A 27,578-nucleotide genomic window follows, 5' to 3' on the forward strand; every position below is an offset into this window, starting at 1 on the left:
TTTCTCTTGAACCTGCCTCCACCATATTTTTAGGCAGTACATTCCAGATCTTAACCATGTGCTGCATGAAAACGTTTTTTTTCGTGTTGCTTTTCTTTCTTTTGTCAATTATTTTAAATCTGTGCCTCTCATTGTTGATCCTTTCATGAATGAGAATAATTTCTCATTGGTGTTCCACAGGGATCAATGCTGGGACCGTTGCTGTGTGTAGTATATATAAATGATTCTGAGGAAAATGTAACTGATTAGTAAGTTTGCGGACGATACAAAGGTTAGTGGAATTGCATATAGCAATGAGGACTGACAGAGGAGGATTTAAAAAAAAACCTTTTATTGTCACAAGTATGAAGTTACTGTGAAAAGCTCCTAGTCGCCACATTCTGGCACCTGTTCATAGAATTTACAGTGCAGAAGGAGGCCATTCGGCCCATCGAGTCTTCATCGGCTCCTGGAAAGAGCACCCTACCCAAGGTTAACACCTCCACCCTATCCCCATAACCCAGTAACCCCACCCAACACTAAGGGCAATTTTGGACACTAAGGGCAATTTATCATGTCCAATCCACCTAACTTGCACATCTTTGGACTGTGGGAGGAAACCGGAGCACCCGGAGGAAACCCACGCACACACGGGGAGGATGTTCAGACTCCGCACAAACAGTGACCCAAGCCGGAATTGAACCTGGGACCCTGGAGCTGTGAAGCAATTGTGCTATCCACAATGCTACCGTGCTGCCCTAAGCTGGTAAACTGGTACCGTCCGAGCTGCTGGCCTTGTTCTGCATCACAAACCACTGAGCTAAACTAGCTCTTAAAGGTTTACATAGAGGTTTACAGAATGTGAACAGACCCTTCGGCCCAACTTGTCCATGCCGCCCATTGTTACCACTAAGCTAGTCTCAATTGCCCACATTTGGCCACTTGGGCGCGGAGAGATGGCAGATGGAGTTTAATCCAGACAAATGTGAGGTAATGCATTTTGGAAGAGCTAATACAGGTGGGAAATATACAGTAAATGGCATAATCCTTAAGAGTATTGACAGGCAAAGGGGTGTACAGGTCCACCAGTCACTGAGTGGCAATGCAGGTTGAGAAGGTAGTCAAGAAGGCTTACGGCATGCTTACCTTCATCGGCCGGGGCCTTGAGTAGAAAAATTGGCAAGACATGCTGCAGCTGTATAGAACCTTAGTTGGGCCACGCCTGGAATATAGTGTTCAATTCTGGTTGCAACACGACCAGAAGGATGTGGAGGCTTGGAGAGGGTACAGAAGAGGTTTACCAAGATGTTGCTTGGTATGAAGGGAATTAGCTATGAGGAGAGATTGGATAAGCTAGTTTGTTCTCTCTGGAACGACGGAGGTTGGGAGGCGACTGATAGAAGTCTACAAAATTATGAGGGGCATGGACAGAGTGGATAGTCAGAAACTTTTTTCCAGGATGGAAGAGTCAATTACTAGGGGGCATAGGTTTAGGGTGTGAGGGGTAAAGTTTAGAGAAGATGTGCAAGGGATGTTTTTTTACACAGAGGGTAGTGGGTGCCTGGAACTCTGCCAGAGGAGGTAGTAAGCAGATATGATAGTGAAGTTTAAGGGGCGTCTTGACAAATGCATGAATAGGATGGGATAGAGGGATATGGGTCCCAGAAGTGTGAAAGGTTTTAGGTTAGGCGGGGAGCATGGTTAGCACAGACTTGGAGGGCCGAATGGCCTGTTGATGTGCTGTACTGTTCTTTGTTCTTCTTATCTACTCTGTCCATACAGCTATTTATTAAGAACAAAGCTGTGTTACCATACATACAGAATAAAAAAAGAAGTGGAAGAATATTTACAATGGAGGAGGTAGTGTTTTGTGGGATTGTTTGTGGCATGCAATGTTGTCCAAGTCATTTCAGAACTCGATGTAAAATTCAATCTTGTACAATTATTTAGCTGCATATCTTCAAGGCAAATTTGATGCAGAAAAGAAATGCTACCACAATGGCTGTGTAAATTAAAGCATCATAATTTTTATCAGTTGGCAATTTTTTCTGTCGTTCATTTCTTAATAAGTGTGCTAGATGTATATCAACAAGATCATCAACCAAATATACAGTGTCTGACTGAAAGCGACCTGGCTGTGCTTGATTATGCCACTTCTTGGGTAGTTGCCTTTTGTTTTCTATAGCAGCTATGATTTAGCGCACGATCTTCCACCTTACTGCACAAATGTTCATACTTGTCGGATAGAAATTTTTTTATTTTTGATATGGTACACTGAACAATATAGACCGAGATGATGACATTTCACCCTCACCATGGAATTCACTTGATGAGTTGCTTGCCTGATATGTGGCATCTCTGATTTTCTAGCCATTGAGGTCAATGGACAGACAAATTCTAATAACCATAAATTGAAGTTTAATGTAACCTTTATTTCAAAACTGAAAAGAATATTTCAGGATAATATGCTTTTTTTTTCATAACAGACACTTTCCTTTGACTTATTATTGTGCTGCGCTTTCGTGCATGATGCTAACAGCTACCTGCTGTTACCATGTTATGCCTTGTGGTTCCCAGAAGTTCAAAATAATCACACTTCTAGATTCAGGTGCTGAAGATTCATCAAATGTATTTCTAAGATCACACTGCTGACTGATGCATTGTTGACGGAATAAACATTCATGTAGTAGTGAGTGATCTGACATTATGGATTCATATGCATACACATGAACATGTAATATTCCTGCATGATTTAGAAATTATAAGAATATAACACAATACACTTGATCCTTTCATGTAAGTTATTAGTATAGATTGTAAATAGTTGAAATCTCTACACTGATTCCTGTGGCACCCAGTAGTTAGCCTGAAATTGATGCTTTTAATTCCATTTTCTGTTAATACCTGTTAATGCCCATGCTAATACCTCCAACAATGCAAATGCTTGCACAGTGATCTTTTATGTGGCAACATAGCGAATGCCTTCTGAAAACACAAATACAGTACATCTACTGGTTCCCCTTTATCTAATTTGCTCATTACAGCCTTAGCGAATTCTTATAAATTTGTCAAACTTTATAGAATCGTAGAATCCCTACAGTGCATAAGGAGGCCATTCGAACCATCGAGTCTGCATTGGCCCTTCAAAAGAGCACTCTACCCATGTCCACTCCCATTTCCACCCGCCCTATCCCTGTAACCTAACCTGCACATCCTTGGACACTAAGGGGCAATTTAGCATGACCAATCACCTAACCCGCACATCTTTGGACTGTGGGAGGAAACCGGAGCATGCGGAGGAATCCCACGCAGGCATGGGGAGAACTCCACATAGACAGTTACCCAAGGCCGGAATTGAGAGCGGGGGTCCCTGACACTGTGAGGCAGCAGAGCTTACGACTGTGCCACCGTGCTAGTGTCATTTTTAAGTTTGCATGTTAGCCACTTATATAAGGGGATTCACTTTCTTTCAAATGAAAGCAAATTATATATATGTGTGTCAGAAAATATTACAATATTACAATGATTGCTTGGATCCCTATAGGAAATGGCAGCATAGTGGTAATGTCACTGGGCTAGTATTCAAGAGACTCAGGATAGTGAACTGGGGACACTGGTAGAAATTATCATCAATTGCCATAAAATCCCATCTGACTCACCATACTTCCTCTAGAGAAGGAAGTCTGCTGTCCTTGACTGGCCTGAATGTGACTCTGCAGCCATCAATGTTGCTGACACTTAAATGCCCTTTTAAATGACCGAGCTAGCAACTCACTTTCAGAGCAATTAGGGATGGCAACAAGGCCAGCCCTTGGTCCATCCCATGAAAGAATAAATATTTTTAAAAATGAATGATTTGGAAAATAATTGAATTCAGCAATGATAAAACATTTTGGTCCAGAGGAGGTTGACAAGAATGGAAGAAAGGACTTTTCATATGAGGAGCAGTTGAGGACTCAATGAAGTTTAGAACGATGAGGGGGGGAATCTCATTGAAACTTACAGAATACTGAGCGGCCTAGATAGAGTGAACATGGAGAGGATTTTTCCACTAGTAGAAACTAGAACCTGAGGGAACAGCCTCAGACTGAAGGAACGCTCCTTTAAAACAGAAATGAGGGGGAATTTCTTCAGCCAGAGGGTGGTGAATCTGTGGAACTCATTGCCGCAGAAGGCTGTGGAGGCCAAGTCTCTGAGTATATTTAAGACAGATATCAATATCCATGACCATTGCCTCAATACTGGGGATATTGGCCTGGGAGAGTACGCCTATCCTGCCAGTGGATTTGCAGGATTTTGCGGAGGCAACGCTGGTGATATCTCTCGAGGGATTTGAGATGTCTGTTGTACATTGTCCATGTTTCTGATACATAGAGGAGGGTGGGGACCATGGCTGCTCTGTAGACCATGAGCTTGGTGCTGGTTTTGAGGTCTTGATCTTCAAACATGCTATTCCTCAGGCATCTGAAAACTGCTCTGGCCCATTGGAGTCGATACTGGATTTCATCGCCGATGTCTACTTACGCCGGGACGAGGCTCCTGAGATATGGGAAATGATCCACATTGTCCATGGGACTCACCGTGGATCTTCATGGCCGGCTGGCAATTTTATGTAGCAGGAATGGGCTGGTAGGGAACCTTTGTTCTCCGGATGTTTAACCTGAGGCCCATTCTCTCATATGCCTCGGTGAATGCTTCAACGATGGTTTGTAGCTCGGCCTCTGAGTGTGCGTTCACACGAGCGAGTCTGCATATTGCAGCTCGATTACAGAAGTTAGGGTAGTCTTAGTTCTAGCCTGGAGGCGTCGGAGGTTGAACAGTTTCCCGCTTGACCAGCAGGTTAGCTCCACTTCATTGGTGAGTTTCAGGGTGATGGGTTGGAATGTTTCAGCGAGGAAGATGGAGAAGAGCATTGGTGCAATTATATAGCCCTGTTTGTGGTGGTTCTGTGGTAGTTCTGTTGGTGAGAATCAGGGCTTGCATGTCATTATGGAGAGATGGAGAATGGTGAAGAATTTCTGAGAATTTAAGGAGAATGTTCCACAATCCCTCACGGTGGCAGTCGAAGGCCTTGGCGAGATCAAAGAAGACCATGTACAGAGTTTGATGCTGATCCCTGCACTTTTCCTGGATTTGTCACACGGATGATCGTGCCCATTGTGCGTCTTCATAGAATCATAGAATTTACGGTGCAGAAGGAGGGTATTCAGCCCATCGAGTCTGCAACGGCCCTTGGAAAGAGCACCCTTCCTAAGCCCATAACTCCACCCTATCCCCCTAACCCCATCTAACCTTTTTTAGGACACTAAAGGCAATTTAGCATGGCCAGGCCACCTAACCTGCACATCTTTGGACTGTGGGAGGAAACAAGAAGGGCCAGAGGATACCTACGCAAACACGGGGAGAACGTGCAGACTCCGCACAGACAGTGACCCAAGCCGGGAATCGAACCTGGGACCCTAGAGCTGTGAAGCAACTGTGCTAACCACTATACTACCGTGCTGCCCTCTTGATGGGCAGAAGCCACATGAGACTCCGGGAGGAGCTCTTCAGCTTCAAGGAGGAGGTGGTTGTGGAGGATTCTCGCAATGACCTTTCCCGTGGTAAAGAGTCAGGAAATCCTTCTGGAATTCCGCAGTCGGACCTGTCTCCGTTCTTGAAGATGGTCATAATTAAGGCGTCATCTGATATGCTGTCTTCCTTATAGACAAGGGGGTGAAGAGTTTATTGATTTTTGTCAAGAGTGCCTCTCCACTGCATTTTAATATTTCTGAGGGGATTCCATCTGTGCAGAGACCTTGTTGTTCTTCAGCTATCAGTTGGCTTTTCGCCTTTACGCCAAGGGTTGTACTGAAATGGTGGCAGCTAGCGTGTTGGGGGTTAGTGCTGTGGGCACATGCGCCGAAGGCTGTGTCTTGGTTGAGGAGGTCCTTGAAGTGCTCTCTCCAGCGGGTGTTGACTGTCTTTCTGTCTGTGATGTGCACCTCTCCGTTTTTGGCTGCCAGTGGGGTGGATTCCTGGGTATTTGGACCATAGATGGTTTTAATTATGCTGAAGAAACCGCACTCACCGTGCTTGTCGGCGAGTTGCTGAGTCACCTGCGCTCTTTCCACCCACCATCTGTTCTTTAGATCGTAGGTTCTTTGTTGCCACTCGGCTTTCAGTTGCCTATAGGCTAGTTTCCTCTCACTTGAGATTTTGTGAAGCTGTTAGTTCAGGGACGCCATGCGTTTGCGGTGAAGGAAATCCTGGATCTCGTCAAACCAGTTTTGGTATTTCCTGGTTGAGAGCCCTAGCGTCTTCTCGCAGGTGCTAAGGCGGACCAGGTGCTTTGGACATTCTGTGGCTCTGGCTCGTTGGCTATCGACAGGTTAGACTCTAGCATTGAAGTCGACGAGGAGAAGCAGCTTGTCCTTTGGGAAGAAGAACAGCGATTGGTCAAGGCTGGAGTAGAACACCTCTTTTGTCTCGGCCGTTGCATCTCGGGTTGGGGCGTAGACACTGATGGCGGTGATGTGCTGCTACCGGGACAGGGTGAGCCATATGGGTCTTGTGTTCACTTACCCCACAGGAGGGTTCGTTGAGATGCCCAACCAATTTGTTTTTTGTGGTGAAGCCGACTCTGTAGTGACGACATTCTTCTTCTGGTTTGCCTTTCAAGAAGAATGTGTATCTGCCACCTGTTCTTTAAGCGGGCCTTTTCCTGCCTGTCGTGTCTGGCTCAGGGCGGTGATGTCAGTGTTGTGGTGCTGGAGTTCCTGGGCTATGATGGCGGTACGATGTTCAGGTCTGTTGCTGTTGGCGATGTCCATATGGGTCCTGACATTCCAGGCCTCAAAATCCATTTGGATGGGATGGGGGTGGGGTGCAAAGATGCCTTTGTGGGAATTCTTTTAACGTGAGGTGCTTATGGCTTATCAACCACCACAAGATCCCAGCGAAGTGAGGTCCTGGCCTAGTGGCAGGGAAATCCAAGATGACTGGAGACGGGCTTTGCTGTAGAACAGGGACTAGCAAATACTCATCAACCACCGATCATCTGCCTGCCTGTTAAGGATGTCACTTTTAAAGCGTGATGTCATTTTCCCACGCTCTCGTGCCTTGCAGTCTACCTCTCTCGCCCCGCTGCTGGTCCCCTCCTCCTTGCTTGCACTAATCCTCTTGCTCCACTGCTGCTCCTCTCCCCCCGCTGCTGCTTCAGACTGTTGTCATCTTTTCCAGACACATAGCCTTCTGAGATATCTGCAGTACTTTAATTTGGGCCTCTTGACAATCTCTGATTTTAATCACACCACCATTGGTTGTGGCATCTTCAGCTGCCAAGACACTAAGCTGCTGAATTCTCTCCCGAAACCTATCTAACGCTCCTTCCTCCTTTGATGTGGAGATGCCGGCGTTGGATTCACCTGAGGAAGGAGTAGTGCTCCGAAAGCTAGTGTTTGAAACAAACATGTTGGACTTTAACCTGGTGTTGTAAGACTTCTTACTGTGCTTCCTCCTTTGAGGCTCTCCTTAAAATCTGCCTCTTTGATCTAGGTTTTGGTCATCTGTCCTAATATCTCCTCATGTGGCTTGGTGTCAAATTGTGCTTGATAACCTGTGAAGCAACTTGGAATGATTTATTATGTTAAAGGTACTAAATAAAAAGTTTGTTTTTGTTTAAACTGTTTTCTTCCTTCGCTAGACTCCCTATCTTCTCACAGGATGCACTTAAGCTAAGGCTATCTAACTTGCCAATCTTGTGTTTATTAATGGCACCAGTTCAATTAGGTTCAAGTTCATTTTCTGGAGCAAATTGTTTTGATACTGACACCAGTGTCCCACAGACTTTACTCCTCCTGCATCACTTTTGTAATTTTAGAACTATAAAAACAGATTCGCTGGTTATTTATCATTCTATTTGTGGAATGCGGCTGTGTGCAAATCAGCCACTGCATCACTATACATTACAACAGTTTATTGGTTCTGAGCAATGTTGGAATATGAAACAAGATGGGGAAGGTGCTCTCGATGTGCAAGATAATTCTTTAATTGCTTTGCTGGCATCTGACGTTTGAGTTTAAATATAATTTTATTTGTAATCGATAAAAATTAAATCTTTGTGTTAAACTTTCATGTGCTTTTTTTTTACTGTGCATTGAGTATAATCTGCTTATGAAATGTGATTATTAATTTCTTTGTTTGGATAGGCGCAGCAAATACTGCCACTCGGAGCTCTGAGGAAACTGCAGAAATCACGTGGAGCTCCAGTGATAGTGATTTGTCAGATGGAAAGGTACTTATGGATAACTTGAGAGTTTTAAAGGAAAGAAGACCTGTCCTGAAAGGCCAAAGTACAGTGAACTCTTACCATCGATACATTTGTCTGCTCAACTCATTAACAGACAGTCAGTCCAGTGAAGGCAAGTAATATTCTGTCAAGTGTCTGGAAGTACCTGGCATCATAGATCATAGTATCTGGTAGTTAACATGTTGACTGAGTAGCCAAGGATCCTCAGATTTTATGCAGTTCAAGGTTTGAGATAAAACTTGGCAAGTTTTAATGGGAAGAAATTAAATCTAAAATAATGTTCAACATATACTCGTTTTCTACAGTAGATTGAATTCTTAAACAAACTTTGTTGGCAGTGGTTGTAAAGCAGTCTAAATTATGACAATGTAAAGGATTCACTCGTGCAATGAAAGTCTGCACTTTGTACAGAATAAGAGCCAAAATAGGTGATCCGGTATTAAATAGATCACCTATTACATCAGCCTCATCTCATCAGCACCAACCAAAAGTATAAACTAAGATGAACCTGGTACAGAAACTCACTGGAACATCTAGAGGGAAGCCCAGTGTGGCAGTCACCACTGATGTATTATACTGTATATATGGGTTTTACGGTAAGGCCCCTGTACTACAGCTACAGGGATAGATCCCTGCCTGCTGGCTCCGCCCAGTAGGCTGAGTATAAATATGTGTGCTCTCCATACAGCACCCATTTTGTCAGCTGCTGTAGGAGGCCACACATCTCTGTAATAAAGCCTTGATTACATTCTACTCTTGTCTCGTCGCAATTGAAAGTGCATCAATTTATCACACAGAGATTTTTCAGAGATGCGCCTCAACATCAAGCCGGATCGCCTGCAGCTGCATCCTCAAGCAGACAACACCAAAAAAGACTTCAAACATTGGCTAGCCTGTTTTGAAGCATACATCGGGTCTGCGCCAGACCCAATCCCAGAAGCACAGAAGTTCCAGATTCTGAACACGCGGCTGAGCTCCAACGTTTTTCCCCTCATCCGGGACGCGCTGACCTACGCAGAAGCCATGGCGCTACTGAAGGAGAATTACGCTCAGCGGACCAACAAAATCTACGCCAGGCATCTCCTATCCATGCGCCACCAACTTCCCGGTGAGTCGGTGGAAGATTTCTGGCATGCCCTGCTCGCCCTAGTGAGAGACTGTGACTGCCAGGCCGTTTCGGCCACTGAATATTCGAACCTGCTACGGGCATAGGGTCTGACTACATCCGCCAGTGCCTCTTAGAAGGGGTCACGCAACGTACAGGCCTATGCCCCCAACGGCGCGGCCCACCCCCCCTGTGTATCGTGGACCCTGCCGACGGCCACCCAATCATGAACCCCATCAGCGACCGCCCACGGCCAACCCCACGACTGCGCCGCGCGGCAGGCAACCAACCCCACGGGACCCAAATACTACTTCTGCGGACAGTCAAAACACCCCCGGCAGCGCTGCCCGGCGCGGAGCGCGCTCTGCAAGGCCTGTGGCAAGAAGGGACATTTTCCTGCAGTGTGCGAGGCCCGCTCAATCGCGCAATTGTCCCGGCACCCCCCACGTTCGGCCAATGGACGCCGTCATCTTCCCCTCCTTGGACCACGTGCTGCCTGTGGGCGCCGCCATCTTTCTCTACTCACAACACGTGCGGCCCGTGAGCACCGCCATCTTGCCTGCCCCAGGACATGTGCGGCCCAAGGGCGCTGCCATCTTGCCTGCCCCAGGACACGTGCAGCCCGTGGGCACCTCCATCTTACCCGCCTCAGGACCCCTACCCGTCGGGCACCTCATCAGGCTGCTCATCGCCTGCAACCGCCGACGACCGGCCGTGTCTCGCCTCGGTCACGATTGACCAGTCTCGACCGCACAACCTCGCTTCGACAAAGGTAAAGGTCGACGGGCACGAGATATCCTGCCTTCTGGACTCCGGGAGCACTGAGAGCTTCATCCACCCCGATATGGTAAGGCGCTGCTCCCTCGCGGTACACCCCGCTAACCAGAGAATCTCCCTGGCCTCCTGATCCCACTCCGTGGCGATCCAGGGGTACTACATCACCACCCTCACCATCCAGGGCGTAGAGTTCAGCGGCTTCCGCCTCTATGTCCTCCCCAACCTCTGCCCTGCCTTGTTACTCGACCTAGACTTCCAGTGCAACCTCCAGATCCTAACCCTGAAATTTGGCGGGCCCTTACCACCCCTTACCATTTGCGGCCTCGCGACATTTAAGGTCGACCCGCCTTCCCGATTTGCAAACCTAACCCCGGATTGCAAACCCGTCGCCACCAGGAGCAGACAGTACAGCGCCCAGGACAGGACCTTCATCAGGTCTGAGGTCCAGCGACTGCTGCGGGAAGATATTATCGAGGCCAGCAACAGCCCCTGGAGAGCCCAAGTGGTAGTGGTCAAAACTGGGGAGAAAAACAGGATGGTCGTTGACTACAGTCAGACCATCAACCGGTACACGCAGCTCAACGCGTACCCCCTCCCACGCATATCTGATATGGTCAATCAGATTGCACAATACCGGGTCTTCTCCCAGACAGTGGACCTGAAATCTGCCTACCACCAGTACCCCATCCGTAAGGGGGACTGCCCATACACTGCGTTCGAAGCAGACGGCCGCCTTTACCATTTCGTTCTGGTTCCCTTCGGCGTCACCAACGGGAGATGGACCAAATGGTTGACCAGTACGGACTGCGGGCCACCTTCCCGTACCTGGACAACGCCACCACCTGCGGCCACGACCAGCAGGACCATGACGCTATTCTTTCAAAATTTCTCCACACCGCCACTCTCCTCAACCTCACTTACAACAAGGGCAAGTGTGTGTTCAGCACGAATCAATTAGCCATCCTCGGCTATGTGGTTCAGAACGGAGTTCTAGGGCCCGACCCCGATCGCATACGCCCCCTCGTGGAACTCCCCCCTCCCCCACTGCCCAAGGCCCTCAAAGGATGCCTAGGGTTCTTTTCGTATTACGCCCAGTGGGTCCCAAACTATGCGGACAAGGCCCGCCCACTGATTCAATCCACCGTTTTCCTACTGACGGCCGAGGCTCATCATCCTATGACCGTATCAAGGCCGACATCGCCAAGGCCGCGATGCACACGGTCGACGAGATGCTCCCCTTCCAAGTCGAGAGCGATGCATCAGACTCGCTCTGGCTGCCACCCTTAACCAGGCAGGCAGGCCCGTGGCATTGTTTTCCCATACCCTCCATGCCTCCGAAATTCGGCACTCCTCCGTCGAAAAGGAGGCCCAAGCGATCATTGAAGCTGTGCGACATTGGAGGCATTACCTGGCCGGCAGGAGATTCACTCTCCTCACTGACCAATGGTCGGTTGCCTTCATGTTCAACAACACACAGCAAGGCAAGATCAAAAACGATAAAATCTTGAGGTGGAGGATCGAGCTCTCCACCTACAATGACGAGATTTTGTCTCGCCCCAGTAAGCTCAACGAGCCCCCCGATGCCCTATCCTGAGGTACGTGTGCCAGCGCACAAGTGGACCGACTCTGGACCCTGCACGACGATCTGTGTCACCCAGGAGTCACCCGTTTTTACCATTTCATTAAGGCCCGCAATCTGCCCTACTCCCTCGAGGAAGTCAGGGCTATCACCAGAGACTGTAGGTCTGCGCGGAGTGTAAACCGCACTTCTACCGGCCAGACCGTGCGCGCCTGATCAAGGCCTCCCGCCCCTTTGAACGCCTCAGCGTGGACTTCAAAGGGCCCCTCCCCTCCACCGAGCACAACACGTACTTTCTTAATGTGGTCGACGGGTATTCCCGATTTCCCCTTCGCCGTCCCACGCCCTGTTATGACGTCTGCCACCGTCATCAAAGCCCTCAACACCATCTTCGCTCTGTTCGGTTTCCCCGCCTACGTCCACAGCGACCGAGGATCCTCATTTATGAGCGATGAGCTGCGCCAGTACCTGCTCAACAGGGGCATTGCCTCGAACAGGACGACCAGCTACAATCCCTGGGGCAACGGGCAGGTGGAGAAGGAGAACGGGACGGTCTGGAGGGTCGTCCAGCTGGCCCTACGGTTGAGAAATCTCCCAGCCTCCCGCTGGCAGGCGGTCCTCCCCAACGCACTTCACTCCATTCGGTCGCTCCTGTGCACCGCGACGAACGAAACCCCCCATGAACGTCTCTTTGCCTTCCCCAGGACGTCCACCTCAGGGGTTTCGCTCCCAATGTGGCTGGCAGCTCTAGGACCCGTTCTCCTTCGTAAACACATGCGACTCCACAAGGCGGACCTGTTGGTTGAGAGGGTACAGCTACTCCACGCCAACCTGCAGTACCCTTACGCAGCATACCCCGACGGCCGCCAAGACACAGTCTCCCTCAGGGACCTGGCACCAGCTGGTCCCCCCCCCCGCTCCGGTGCCACCCTCCCTTCCCCCGGCGCACCTCACCGCAGCCCCAGCTCCAGGACAATCCATCCTCCCCTTGCTCCCACCCGGGGATGAAGAGGGTTTCAACACGCTCCCAGAGTCACCGAAGACCAAGCCGACGCCAGAGTTGCCACCCGCACTGCGGCGCTCTTGACGACAGATCAAGGCACCGGACCGCCTAAATTTGTAACATTCTCTGTGATTTTAAAAGCAATTTGTATGTATATAGTTCTCCACCACCCCTGCTGGACTCATTTTTAACAGGGGGTGAATGCGGTAGTCACCACTGATGTATCATACTGTATATATGAGTTTTACGGTAAGGCTCCTGTACTTCAGCTAAGGGGGTAGATCCCTGCCTGCTGGCTCTGCCCAGTAGGCGGTGTATAAATATGTGTGCTCTCCATACAGCAGCCATTTCGTTAGCTGCTGTGGGAGGCCACACATCTCTGTAATAAAGCCTCGATTACATTCTACTCTCATCTCGTCGTAATTGATAGTGCATCACCCAGCCTGAGTACTTTACATGCAAATGTGGCCCTAGTCTGCTCTACTGCTGTACACTGCTCTGACTCATTACCCTGCAGCTGCCTTACTGATTGCGGACATGCATGAGGATGATATCGAGGATACTTAAGTGCACTCCTGTAACGATCTCATATCGACCTGCTTGCCATTCACTGCAATACCATTGTGCTTACTGAATTGAAAAGGCCATGAGAAAAACAGACATCCCTATTGACAAAGATTTGAAAAACCCACTAAGAAAACTCGTTAAATCTTGCAGCCATTCTAAGGAGGAGCAGCTAATAATTATGCGGCTGGTGCACTGTATTTCTTGCCACACGCTGGAACAGGAAATCGGTGCCGCTGTTGTCATCACTGTGTGCCTGAAACAGGAAGTCGGCACCTACTCCTTCCTAAGGCGCGTGTGTGGTGCCACTGATGCCATTGTTGTATGCCCATTGTTCGCTGAATGCTCGCCACCCACTTACGCATCCTAATTGCGCTCCTCTCGTCGCTTCACTGGTTGGCACTGCTCCAATCATCAATTAGCGTGAAATTTGTGCTTTTTAGACAAATATAAAACGTATGAAGATTTCACCTGAGTTATTTTGTTGGTTGAATGTATAAATTAGGTAAACTAAAGAAAGATCTGCTTACGGACATTTCCAGGATTTATCAGCTCACTAAAGAAACACTTAAACCAAACGAGTCACTGAGTCAAATAGCCTTCTTGCCCTTTCGTTGAACCACGGGTACTATTGTTTTCTCTACTGTAGCACGGTAGCACATTGGTTAGCACAGTTGCTTCACAGCTCCAGGGTCCCAGCTTCGATTTCTGGCTTGAGTCACTGTCTGTGCGGAGTCTCCGCTTTCTCCCCGTGCCTTAATATCAGCCATGATAAATTGCCCTTAGTGTTCAAAAAGGTTAGGATGGGTTATGGGATCGGGTGGAGGCATGAACTAAAGTCGGGTGCTCTTTCCAAGAGCTGGTGCAGACTCGATGGGCCGAATGGCCTCCTTCTGCCCTGGAAATTCTATGATTCTACTTGAGTAATTGCAGTTTCATTGTTCTTTGATGCAGGCAACAGGCAGAGATGTCACATGCACTGTGACTATTACCATTGATTGTGTCTCCTGTCGTTACAAAGGTAGCAAAGGCAGCTGCAGCTGGTATTAATCACTATGTAGATGGATGGAATTGTGGGATGTGCAGCACAAAGAACCAGCATCTCATCATTGATTTGAGTTCTTTTGAATACAGTGGACAGCCTGCAACCGAATACACACAAGACATGGCTGATGTGGCCACCTGCTCCGTGAGTGGAAGAGGGATGACCCAAAGAATGGTTGTGGTCATGAGTGCTAGATCATGGACACATCACATCAACCTTATTTCTCCACTTGATTTCTCAGGAGGCGAAATGGATATCCAAACTAGACATCCCATTATAAACATTTCTTGTAATTTGTAAGTAGTCGAGTTGGATCATCTGAATGACGAATTCCAATCTGCATTTATAGTGATCAAGCATTGAAAGGCATTATTATAAGAGGATAAATTGCAATGCAGGAAGTGCTTGTTGGGTTGTTTTTGTGTTTCCTGACACTAACTTTTTGACTTCATTCATGCAAATGATTGATTTAGAAGATTTACATAGAAGTCATTTGGGTATGTAAAAAAAATTAGGCATTAAAATAAAAGTCAAATTGGAATTTAATCATCAGTAAAGAGAGATGGCAAACTGAGGTGTTATTTTAGCAGACTATGCTGTTGGCCAGGAACTTAATGGTCGGAAACCCTGCAATGTTTGATATATCTTGCTGGTGAACATGGCTTTGTGAACATGTTAAATTATCCCTTAGCGATAAGGTATTTCCCTTACTGAGGAAATCATTCTTGACATATTTCCATGTGCTTAATTACACCTTACAGAATGCTAGTAGCAGAAACTAAGGAGTAAGCTGGTAGGTTGACTGGATGGATGGGGAGTGAGGATTGGTGCATGGTGTGAAGGGGACATTTTTAATAGAAAGAACAGAATTAAGATTTCTCATATAGATTTTATTTTTAAAAACCTGATGATCATTTGTGCACGGTGGAATTCTGACTATAAGAATATGTTAGGACGCATTGAAGGCTATCTTAAAACACATCCTCCTGTCGTGATTGGATGGTTCTAATTTGGATTTACATAGAACATACAGTACAGGAAGGAGGTGATTCAGCCCATTGAGTCTGCACCGACCCCCACTTTAAGCCCTCAATTCCACCCTATCCCAATAACCCCATCTAACCTTTTTTTTGGACACGAAGGGCAATTTTAGCATGTCGAATCTACCTAACCTGCACGTCTTTGGACTGTGGGAGGAAACCCATGCAGACACGGGGAGAACGTGCAGACTCCGCACAGACAGTGACCCAGCAGGGAATCGAACGTGGGACCCTGGTGCAGTTAAGCCACAGTGCTAACCACTGTGCTACTGTGCTCCCCAACGATAGGGAACATGTTGGTGACCCAGACAAAGATGTATGTAATGTATATATGTCATTATTTTGGTAAAGGTTCCTTTTTCAAAAATTCTCGAATGAAAATGCAGACTTCAGCCATTTAAAAAAAAAAAACACATTGATATTTAAAAATTGTATCTGCTTTATAATAGCTTGATATAATGTGTACCAATCTATAACTGACACTGTTCTGCTTTTATTCCTGGGAGATGTACCTATGTGGCCTATTGTCAGATTTAAGATCTCCTTGCCTGAAGTGTCATCACTGCCATAAGTGGCGAGGTGCCAAAAAAGTCGGGTGGTTTCTGCTTAAATAAATGACTGCAGGACTTCCTGTGAAAGCTACTGAGGGGAAACAAGAAAGGGTTTTGGAAAGAAAAATTCAAAAATGACTGCCATTGTGTAAATCACTGTTATGGTATCTTCCCCAAACTCATTTCATTTTCTTTCTTTTGCTATGATAACTATACAACTCAGCTGTCTGGATTGTGCAGACTGACTGAAAAGTGTAAAGCAACGCGAGTGGTCATTTCATGTTGTCATTTGAGAGTATCTTTAAAAAAATGGATGTTTAAGCAATGTACCTTTAAGAAATGGAGCAGCTCATATTACTGAAGTTATGTCAGAGGGTGGAGGGAGCTGAGCTGAGCTCACTTCTGTTTTTGGTTTCAGTTTTGAGGAAAACAGCTTTGGTGTGTCTGTGTTTTGCAGTGGGCTGGATCTGTTGTGATCTCTGCCATGAAAGACTATATCTGAATCATTTGGGTGATTTAAACACCAAATAGTAATGTCTAACCTGATGTGTTTCTGTTTAAAGGTGTTAAGTCTCTTGGATGTTTAAAGGAACAACTGAAGGATTATTTAGTGTTGTATTATTTTCGGGGTTATCTTTGAAGTAAGGGGTGTTAAGTGATCTAATGTTTATTTAAAAGGTTAAGTTGAGTTCATGGAATAAACATTGTTTTGTGTTTAAAAACCCACGTGTCCATAATTGTAATACCACACCTGGAGAACAAGCCGTGTGCTTCAAAAGCAACAATACATTAAAGGGGGAGGTTGGTTGAACTCCATGATACATTTTGGGGTTCTGAAAACGCCGCTCCCATAACAATATTCTCTTCACCAGCCAAGTCCTAAAAGCTACAGGTGAATTCCAATCCTGACCCAGGTCACAATTTAGAAGCAAGGGGCACGATTTTCCAGCCACACCTGAGCGAGAATGCGATGCTGCCTTTAGGTTGCGGGAGAGACCAAAATCGAGAACTGTATTGGGCACCGATTGGTTTTCTCCCATTGATGAAATCAGGATCTCGCCGTTGCGTGGCAAGAGACCAATAATCGCCACTTAGTGCCAATCTCCATACAATTATCAGAAACGACCCTCTATCTGACGGCCTCCTGTGATCTAACCAGTGTGGGTGGCACAGTGATTAGCAGTGCTGCCTCATAGCTCCAGGGACCCGGATTCAATTCCAGCCTCGGGTGACTATCTGTGGAGTTTTCACTTTCTTCCTGTGTCTGCGTGTTTCCTCCAGGTGCTGCGGTTTCCTCCCACAGTCCAATGTGCGGGTTAAGTGGATTGGCCATGCTAAATTGCCCCTCAGTGTCCAAAGGTTATGTGGGGTTACGGGGATAGGGTGGAGGTTTGGGCTTAGCCAAGGTGCCCTTTCAATGGCCGGTGCAGACTCAAAGGGCCAAATGTAGATTCCATGATTCTAACCGTCCCCCTGGCAAGTGGGGTGTGGGGCGGAGGTTGGTTGGGGGTGCGATGTGGGGGGAGGGTGGGTCTCTGCACCTGCAGGCCTGCCCTGCCACCCAGTGGATTGTGTGTACTACTACAGGGCCGACCCCAACTCACCGACCCCCATAACTCCCACTGACTGCGGAGGCCTGTGTGGCTGAAAGCTATTGCTAATAGGGAAATGGCAATCTCAAGTTACGTGAGCACTTCACAGATCCCAAATGAATTCCCGTGGGTAGGCATGCCATGTAATAATAATGTATCATGTGGGAGTTATTGCGATGCCTGGACACTGTGCCTGAACATTGCAGGAAGCAAGACCATACGCAGCAGTCAACATCAGACCACCCAGGGGCTGAGCCCCAGCACTGGGAAAAACTCCATGACCAGAGAGTGGGTGTGTGCACCAGGGAGGGAACTAGGTCCAGGTAATGTTATGGGTGTCTGGGGCACTTCCGGTTGTGACCATGGAGTGAGTGGTCACATAAAGGCAGCTGCTGCTTAAAGGCACAAAAAAAAGCTCTTTCTACCCAATACTGTATGGAATCTTGATGAAGAGGCGTCAGGGAATGTTGGAGGGATGGTTTACCCCGGGGGTGGTATGTCTGCTGGTTACCAGACCCGGCAGAAAACAGTGAGAGATTTGGCTGAAAAGTTGGAACAGGCTTGTGCTGCAGCAACAGCAACAGCCACTTTAAACATGCAGGAGGGGGAAGGGCTGATGCAAGCTGGAAGGCCCCAGATGGACGGGCTGATGGCTTTTATCAAGGCAGAATTCCATCAACAGAGGAAAGAAATGCGCGAGGATCGCGTAAAGGCCATCGAAGAAGCTGTGCCGCCCTGAAGAGAGCTGGAACGGGTGGAGAAGTGTTTGGAGATGCAGGGGTCATGATTCGGCAGATCGAAGGAGTGATATTGGACCATAGCGCTCAACTAGTGGCTCTGGAGATGGAGGTGGGGCTCCTAGGGTGATGCGCTATCAATCGTACTAAAGACTCAAATGGGTACAATAGAGGCTTTATTACAGTGAGATGTTTATCCTCCGACTGCAGCTGGTAGAATGGCTGCTCAGGAGAAGTCATGCATATTTATACGGCACCTTGTGGGCGGAGCTAGCCGGCAGGGGCTACCGGCGAACCTGTAGTATAGGTACTACTGTACATCCCCTAATACAGGCACACACACAATTACACAGTGGATCACCACATAGGGGACCTGTGTAAAATGTTGAGGGCAAAGGTGGAGGAGCAGGAGAATGCCTCGAGAAGGCAGAACCTGCGAATTGTGGGCCTGCCTGAAGGAGTGGAAGGTGTGAGTGCCACGAGGTACGTCTCGAAGATGCTGGTGAGGCTGGTGCAGAAGTGGTGCTAGATAAGGCGCCTGAAGTAGACAGAGCGCATAGGTCCCTGAGGCAGAAGCCTAGAACTGGGGAGCTGCCGCGTGCGGTGATCGTGAAACTCCACAAATTTATGGAGAAAGAGAAAATTCTGCGATGGGCCAGGGAGAAGCGTATCTCCGACTGGGAGGGGAAAACCTCGAATTTATTAGGGCATCGGAGTCGAGTTGGCAAAGCGGCGGATAGGTTTCAACAAGGCCAAGACGGTGCTGTACCGGCGCGGATAAGGTCTTGGGTACTCTACCCTGCAAAATTATAGGTGACGTTCGGAGGCCGGGAGTATTATTTCGTGACCCGAGAAGCAGCCGAAGACTTCATGGAAGAGCATAAACTAGGGGAGAATTAAACGGACAATGCTTGGGAACTGGGGTGCTGGCACTTTATAATGGTCAGCAGCATGTTTGAAGTGGGTGTAGGGATTGGGGGATTTTCACCTTTTTCTGGGGGGGGGGGGGGGGGGGGGGGGTGCTGGTTAATGTTAAAATTGTAAGGAGTTGTAGCGGGTGGAAAGTTTATATGGGGATGGGCGTTCCAATCCCCCCCCCCCCCCTCCTGTTTGATGGGACTATTTGTGTTTACCATTTGTTTGCTTTTGGAGAAGGCTTTGTTTGGGTGGGGGAGGGTAAGGTCAGCAGGGAGCCGCCTTCCTTGAGCTGAGGAGTGGAGGGGGGAGGGAGAGGGAGGTCATTGGGAGGTGGCTAGGTATAGGGTGGAATTAAGGATACGGGAGTTAAATATGAAGGGTAACATGGTCTTGGATCCAAGGGGGTGAACGGAGTCTTTAAGGAGTTCTATAGTAAACTATACGAGTTGGAGCCCCTGAAGGGAGCAGAAAGGATGAGGCAATTTTTGGATCAGTTAAGGTTTCCAAAGGTGGAAGAGGACCTGGTCGAGGGGCTGGGGCTCCCGATTGAATTGGAGGAGATTGTCAAGGGTATAGAGGGCATGCAATCGGGTAAAGGCCTGAGGTCGGACAGTTACCTGGTAGAATTCTATAAGAAATTTTTGGATATATTGAGCCCACTCCTGATGAGGACCTTCAATGAGGCTAGAGGGAAAGGAACCCTCCCCCCAACAATGTCACAGGCCTTTATCTCACTCATTCTTAAACGAGGGAAGGACCTGGAACATTGCAGGTCATACAGGCCGATTTCGCTTTTATACGTGGATGCCAAATTGCTTGCTAAGATTCTGGCCACAAGAATTGAGGATTGCGTTCCAGGGGTGATAGAGGAAGACCAGACTGGGTTTGTTAAAGGCAGACAACTCAATACCAATGTCCGAAGACTTTTGAATATTATTATGATGCCCTCAGAGGGAGGGGAGGCGGAGGTGGTTAACAGCGATGGACACAGAGAAAGCCTTTGACCGGTGGAGTGGGAGTACCTGTGGGAAACGCTGGGGAGGTTCGGGTTTGGTGAGGGCTTTATTGGCTGGGTGAAATTGCTGTACCAGGCGCCTGTAGCAAGTGTATGTACAAACTGGCTGAGGTCGGAGTACTTCGAGCTTCACCGGGGAACGAGGCAGGGGTGTCCCCTCTCCCCGTTACTATTTTCCCGAGTTACAGAACCGCTAGCTATGGCTCTGAGAGCCTCGAGGAACTGACGGGGACTGGTTCTGCTGGCCCGGGGGGGGGGGGGGGGGGGGGGGGAGACATCGGGTCTCACTATACGTGGATGATTTGCTCCTGTACATTTCGGACACTGTGGAGGGGATGGGGGTGTTTCTCCGGTTCCTGAGGGATTTTGGATTTTTCAGGCTAGAAACTGAACATGGGAAAGAGAGAGTTGTTTGTGATCCAGGTCAAGGGGCAGGAGGAGGGACTAAAAGAGCTGCCGCTCAGGATGGTAGAGAAAAGTTTTCGTTACCTGGGTATACAGGTGGCCAGGAAATGCGATGCCCTGCACAGGCTCAACCTGACCCGGTTGGTGGAGCAAATGGAAGGGGACTTTAAAAGGTGGGACATGCCCCTGCTGTCACTGGCAGGGAGGGTGCAGACCGTGAAAATGACTGTCCTCCCCAGATTTTTGTTTGTCTGTCAGTGCCTCCCCATCTTCATCCCTGAGGCCTTTTTTAAGCGGGTAAGTAGGATCATTACGGGCTTTGTGTGGGCGAAAAAGACCCCGCGAGTAAAGAGATTGCTGTTGGAGCGCAGTCGGGGGGGGGGGGGGGAGGGGGTGGTGGTTTGGCGCTGCCAAACGTTCGCAACCACTACTGGGCGGCCAATTTAGCTACGATTAGTAAGTGGGCGGTTGGGGGATGACGTGGGAGCAGCTGGAGGCGGCATCATGTAAAGGTACTAGTCTGGGAGCTTTAATAACAGCTCCTTTGCCGTTCTCGCCGACCCGTTAATCCACAAGTCCGGTGGTGGTGGTGACACTGCGGATCTGGGGACAGTGAAGGAGGTACAGTGGAGGGAGCGTCGATCTGGACCCCGATATGTAACAGCCACGGGTTTGTCCCGGGTAGGATGGATGGTGGGTTCCAGAGCTGGCAGAGGGCAGGCATAGGAAGGATGGGAGATCTGTTCATAGACGGAAGCTTTCCCAGTTTGAAGGTGCGAGAGGGCAAATTTAATCTGCCGCCAGGAAACGCCTTTAAATATCTGCAAGTACGAGCCTTCCTGAAAAAACAGGTATTGGCCTTTCCGACGCTGCCGCCACTAAGGATACAGGACAGGGTGGTCTCCGGCACCTGGGTGGGGAGGGGAAAGTGTCGGATATCTTCCAGGTACTACAGAGGCGGAGGAAACACGGTGGAGGAGCTCAAGGGCAAGTGGGAGGAGGAGCTAAGTGAGGATTTGGAAGCGGGTCTGTGGGCAGAGGTCCTGGGCAGGGTTAATTCCTCCTCCTCATGTGCCAGGCTCAGTCTAATTCAATTTAAGGTGGTCCACCGTGCACACATGACAGCAGCGAGAATGAGCAAGTTTTTTGGGGTAGAAGACAGTTGTATGAGGTGCAAGGGCAGCCCTGCAAACCATGTCCACATGTTTTGGGCATGCCCGGAGCTTAGAGTGTTCTGGCAAGGGTTCACGGGGGCAATGTCCAAGGTGCTTAACACACAGGTGGTGCCGAGTCCAGAGGTAGCGATCTTTGGAGTGTCAGAAGACCCGGGAGTTCAGGGCGAAAGAGGCCGAGACTTTGCCTTTGCCTCCCTAGTAGCCCGGAGACGGATTTTATTAATGTGGAGGGACTCGAAGCCCCCGAGGGTAGTGACTTGGGTTAACGACATGGCTGGGTTTCTCAGCCTCAAGAAAATAAAGTTTGCCTTAAGAGGGTCTACGCTAGGGTTCTCTCAGATGTGGCAGCCGCTCGTCGACTTTCTCGGGGAAAATTAAAATGTCAGCAGCAGCAGAAATCCGTTGGGCGGGGCGGGGGGCGGGGGGGGGGGGTGGGGGTGGGGGGGGGGGGGGGGAGGGGTGAGTGCTTCATTGGGATGGTGTAGGAAGACTGGGTTGTGTGGGGTAATGTCTATTTAATTGTTATTGTATATTCTCTTTTTACACTATGTTAATGTTCACTCTAGTTTGTTTTGTTATTATTGTTACTGCTGTTTTATTATGAAAAATTTTGCAAAACCTTAATAAAAATACTTTTTAAAAGGATACAGGAGTTAAGTGGGGAAGATGATGGACGATAGAGGGGATTGGAGGCGGATGCCTCAAATAAGGCTGGTAACATGGAACATCCAGGGGGTGGTCTTTCTGCAGGCGACACACCTCCATGTGAAGGACCAGGTTAGATTAATAAAGGGGTGGGTTGGGTAGGTTTTTCACTCAGGTTTGATTTGAAATTGAGGGAAGTGCCGATTTTAATGATAATTACATGTTTGTAATAAGATTTTAAAAAAATGTCAGGATGCCTGGGGTACAGAGTCTGGTGACCAGGGGCCCCCCTGCAGATGGGGATGCGCGGGCAGGACGTGTCGGATGGCAGAGAATGTGGAGGGAGAGGGGGGAGCAACGGGGGAATGGAGTGTCCCGAGGTGGAATACACCGCTGGTTGTTAGTCTCACTCTCTCCAATTCCTTACAGACATTACACGGGATGGATGATATCTTGCACTCCACGAATGCTGCCCTTGTGGTGCAGCTGGCAGGCCAGGTGGCCAGATGCTGGAGAAGGCAGCAGCAGCAGCTTCGACAGGGACTCCAGGCAACCGCCTATGTGCAGGACCTGCCCCACACCCTGGGGAGCCGGCCGCCCATCAGGCCAGGGCAGGGACCCAGAGAATGTTGCGGGTAATGGTCCAAGGTGTACGGGCGTCTTTGGTCTTTCGAACAGTTGTGTGTTGCAGGAGGCTCCGCCTCAACAAAGGGAGGGTACGGCACCTGTGCCATGTCCTTGCCAACCTGGCACCATGAAGAGGATACCCACCCCCGGTGGCTGTCAAGGTCACTGCAGCCCTGAACCACTTCTCCTCAGGATTATTCCAGGGCTCAAGCAGGGTCTTGTGTGTCATCTTGCAAGCTGCAGCCCGCAGGTGTATCCATGAGGTCATGGATTCCCTATTTCCCATGCAGCAAACTATATAAAATTTGACATAGACCAGGCTGAACAAGATGCCCGGGCAGCAGGATTTTCTGCCATCGACGGGATGCACCAGGTCCAGGGGTAATAGATGGCATGCATGCCGCCTTGCACTCAGTGGGCTGTAAGGGAGTGCCGTACATCAACAGGAAGGGGTTCCACTCCCTGATCATTCAGCTCATGTGCAACCACCACATGAAGATCATGCACATGTGCACACACTTCCCAGGAATGTGCAAGACAGCTATATCCTGAGACAGTAAGACATTCCTGACCTCTTCGAGGACCAACCAGTTGGCTCTTGAGGGGATATGGGGTATCCGCTGAGGACCTGGCCAATGACGCCAGTACGGAGGCCAGTGACCCAATCCGGAGATGCGGAGACCCAATAGAATGAGGCCCATGATGCTACCCAGCCTGTCATTGAGCGGTACATTGAACTGCTCAAAATGCATTTCCAGTGCCTTGAATGTTCTGGTGGTGCACTGCAGTCTACCCCCTAGAGGGTTGCCTGCTTTGTGGTGGTCTGCTTGTGCCCTCCACAACTTGGCACAGCAGTGGAGTGGCGTGCTCCAGGTGGAGGGAGAGGAACATGTGGCCACCTTTGAGGAAGAGGCCAAGGAGTGCCAGACCAGGAGGAGCTGGAGGATAAGCCCGGATGGATTACAGGCAGCAGTGGCGAGGTCCAGCCAGTCAACCAGGGAGCGCCTCATCCTCACCCGCTTCACATAGGACAAGGCTTTGTTCATCATTTCACCCCCTCCACCTGCCCCAATCCACCCTGTTCCACCCTCTCAGGGTCTGTGTGACATCACCGGTCATCATCATCAGGGTGTCGGGACAGTATCTGCACTGTCAGTGTTTCACTGTCGAAGGCAGCAGCATGCTGATAACCCACTGAGTGCTGGTTCTCCTCAATCTGTGCCATTGTCTGGCTTCCACCTGCTCGCTGGGTGCTTGCTCACTCACACCCATCACCTGTAAGTGGTGTGCCTGGGTGGGGGGGGGGTTTGTGAAAGCCAGGATCACCATGCCGAAAGCCGGGGGGGGGGAGGGGGGGGGGGGCTGGGGTGGAGACTGATGGAGACTGGTGGCCGGCCCGTGTTGTGGAGGGAAGTGCCTGAGCTGTCATATTTATCAGGTACAATGATTTTAATGGATGACATATGTGTTTGCAACTGCCCCGAGCCCCCGATGGTGCTCCTTCCCCCCGAGTGCCCTCGTGCCCTCTGTGATCCTTGACCTGCTTAGCCTTGTGTGCTCTACTACTGCATCTAGGTATGTCCTCAGGATGCACATCTGAGGTGGAGGCGGCCTGCTGCTTACTGCGTCCCATAACCTTCTATGCCCCTGGCGGGTGTCCTCTGGGGCTGGGGGGTCCCTCGGCCCACTTGCTGGCTGTACATGCCTTGCTGTGCCACCCTTTTCCGGGTGTTGACTCCGAGACATTATATTATCAGGGGGGTGGAACTTTGTGGAGCTGGAGGCTGCCATCGCCATTCCGTCACACACACTCCCCATCTTCCTCCTCGGTGATGCTCCTAAGAGTCTGGGTAATGGTCTGAAGTGCCTTGTCAGTGCCCACCTGAGACTGGGACCTGCTCTGCAGCACCTCATAAAGGTCCACCTGGTTTCCCAGCGAGTCGGACGTGCTATCTAGGTACTCAGCCATGGCCGTCACTGACTGAACCACGCCTTGGACACCTTCACTCATGCTGCTGATGTTGTGCACCGAGCTCTCCATTGCAGTGCAGGCCTCGTTGCTACGCATTACTTGCGCTATCTCATGCACATGTAGCCTCTGGGACTCCAATCGGCTATGGACCTGCTGGAGCTGACACCCACCTCTGAATATCATGGCCGTATCCTATTGACTGCATCAGCTCCAGGTAAACGTGGTCCCATGGATCAGTATCTGACTGGGACCAGCTGGGTCCTGGGATCAAGCAGATCTCCGACTGCTGTCTCACCTGGGAATTCCTGCTTCCACCTGATATGCATCAGTAACTGTGGTGCTCACCAGATTGTGCCCCAGAAGCCTGACCACTACTGTCTCCCACCGAAGTATGTGTCTCTGCGCTGGTGAAGGGTGGAGAAGACAGCTATATCACAAAAATGGTGGTCTCCTCAGAGCTCCCCTCTGAGGTGTACTTTTGGGGGGGTTGGGGGGACACTATCATATGGGGATCCTGTGGAATAATGGACATGTGGTCAGTGGGTGCGATGGGTCATTCTATATGGCATTAACAACCCGCGTGTGACAAGTAATCTGGTTGGCGGCTGTTAGATCCTCACCTCTGCGCCGTATGTCAATCTCTACGTCGGTGACCGATTTGTCATCGGCCAGTGCTGCGACCCCAGGGCCCATTCCTAGTAGGGGATGAGGACTCTGATGCCTTGCACTCCGCCGCCCGTCTGAATCCTCTCCCGTTTGTTGTGGGCCAACTTCTCCTGCACAGAAGGGGCATCTTGAGGTGCACGCTTCGTTTGTCGGGTCGGTGGGGGGGCTTTGTAAAGTGGGTTAATTAACGTTTGATACCGGTGACCGCCTCGCCGGGTCGAGCGTCAGGAAGCTCGTGGCAGTTCCTGCTCGTTACCACGACTTAGAAACGTTTCTGTGAAATCGTTCCCAGTATTTGCAGACTTTAAAATGTCTTCTGAGCCCTAACTATTCTTCATTTTAGAGGTGGCTGAATTCAGATTAAATTTGTTTCTTTTTACAGAAGAATTACCTGCTATTGACTGGGACAGTGCTAGTGACAATGAAGATACAACCTCTGACAATTTGGAGTGTTTATTGGATCCTGATTTTACTGATTCAGATACTTCAACTTGCAGCGAAGGGCATAACAGAAACTGTGTAACTCAGCAGTCTGAATCTTCAATGGTGAGTTTGATTCCTTTCTGATGCTTTTTCTATTTTGTTACGTATGCACTGTGATTGATTTCCTTCACTGAGAATCCGATTACGAATTGAAGAATCACAAGTGGAGATTTTTCGTGAAGTTTAAGGTCTGATGTTGAATTGCAGGTTTGCGGGCAGAATGACTGGCGTTTCAATTTATTGTTATGGGTTAGAATGACCTGAATTTAATGAGTTTTAGTGGGTTTCTCAATATTGTTACCATGAATCATATTATAATTTTGAGTGTCTGATGCTGCTGATTTAATGAATTCAGTAGAAAATGGCAAAACATTATCTGGAGGACTTTATATGACACTTGTGTGATTTTGCACTATGGCAGGCCAGGACATGTTCAAAATATTTTTATGCTGAAATTACTCAAGTACATTGAAGTAGATTAGAATGAAATATGAGACTGAAGCTTAGTCACTGAATGTTTTGAAAAAAACAATGCAGCTGGCTCATTTTAAAATTTGAAATATATTAGTATACACTTGTGGATTTTCTATAATTTAACTGCTGTTGATAAAATAGCTATGAAAGTTTTTTTTAAATGATACCTGTAGTTCATTTAAATTAATTTCAGTCCATTATGTACCCACCCATTTACTCTGACCGTCTGGCGAAAGCATTCCACAGTACTGTGACTTCATTGGCTGGAGGAGAAAAGCTGAAAATGTGAAAGGCTGCTTTAAAAAATGGCAGTACTAAAAATGCAGCATAAAGCTTCGCCATTTTTGGTGCTTCAGCAATGGCTTTTTAAATTATTCCAGAAATTTCTTTGCAAATGTAATCAACTGTGCTCAAAGATGGTGTTCACTACAGAAGAGGAGACATTAAGAAATAGGCCTAAGCTGCAACTTCGTAGCATCCGTATTGTTAATTGTTCTGGGTTCAGATCGTTCAAAGAAAGACAACAGCTACCTCTTTGTATACAAAACTACTGTTTTGCAGAGAATAAGATTACAATTCTCGTGAATGTTACCTGCCAATTTAAATGATGCTTAATTCACTCACTATGTGTCTGTCTAAACAGTTATCTTCCACAAGCATCTGTGCACATGTATCCTGCAAGCATTTATTATGCAAAGTATCCTTAAAATAAGTACAATACTGAAATGAAATGAAAATGAAAATTGCTTATTGTCACAAGTAGGCTTCAAATGAAGTTACTGTGAAAAGCCCCTAGTATCCACATTCCAGCTCCTGTTCGGGGAGGCTGGAATGGGAATTGAACCCACACTCCTGGCCTGCCTTGGTCTGTTTTAAAAGCCAGCTATTTAGCCCTGTGCTAAACCAACCCCTATTGTACTACCTATTCAGTTAACC

At 48.6% G+C, this 27,578-nt stretch overlaps 1 protein-coding gene across 7 annotated transcripts in view; it reads left to right on the top strand.

The window, feature by feature from the left end:
* The window catches only part of spidr (scaffold protein involved in DNA repair), a 417,755-nt gene that overhangs the window by 31,934 nt on the left and 358,243 nt on the right, over positions 1-27,578 (top strand). For all 7 annotated transcript variants that reach the window (XM_038809295.1, XM_038809300.1, XM_038809296.1 and 4 more), the window contains 2 exons: positions 8,169-8,381; positions 26,068-26,231. In XM_038809295.1, the coding sequence (XP_038665223.1) occupies positions 8,169-8,381; positions 26,068-26,231 (377 nt within the window). The remainder of the gene's footprint in view (positions 1-8,168; positions 8,382-26,067; positions 26,232-27,578) is intronic.

This window comes from Scyliorhinus canicula, chromosome 10, assembly GCF_902713615.1.
Source record: "Scyliorhinus canicula chromosome 10, sScyCan1.1, whole genome shotgun sequence".
Classification (NCBI taxonomy): Eukaryota; Metazoa; Chordata; class Chondrichthyes; order Carcharhiniformes; family Scyliorhinidae; genus Scyliorhinus; species Scyliorhinus canicula.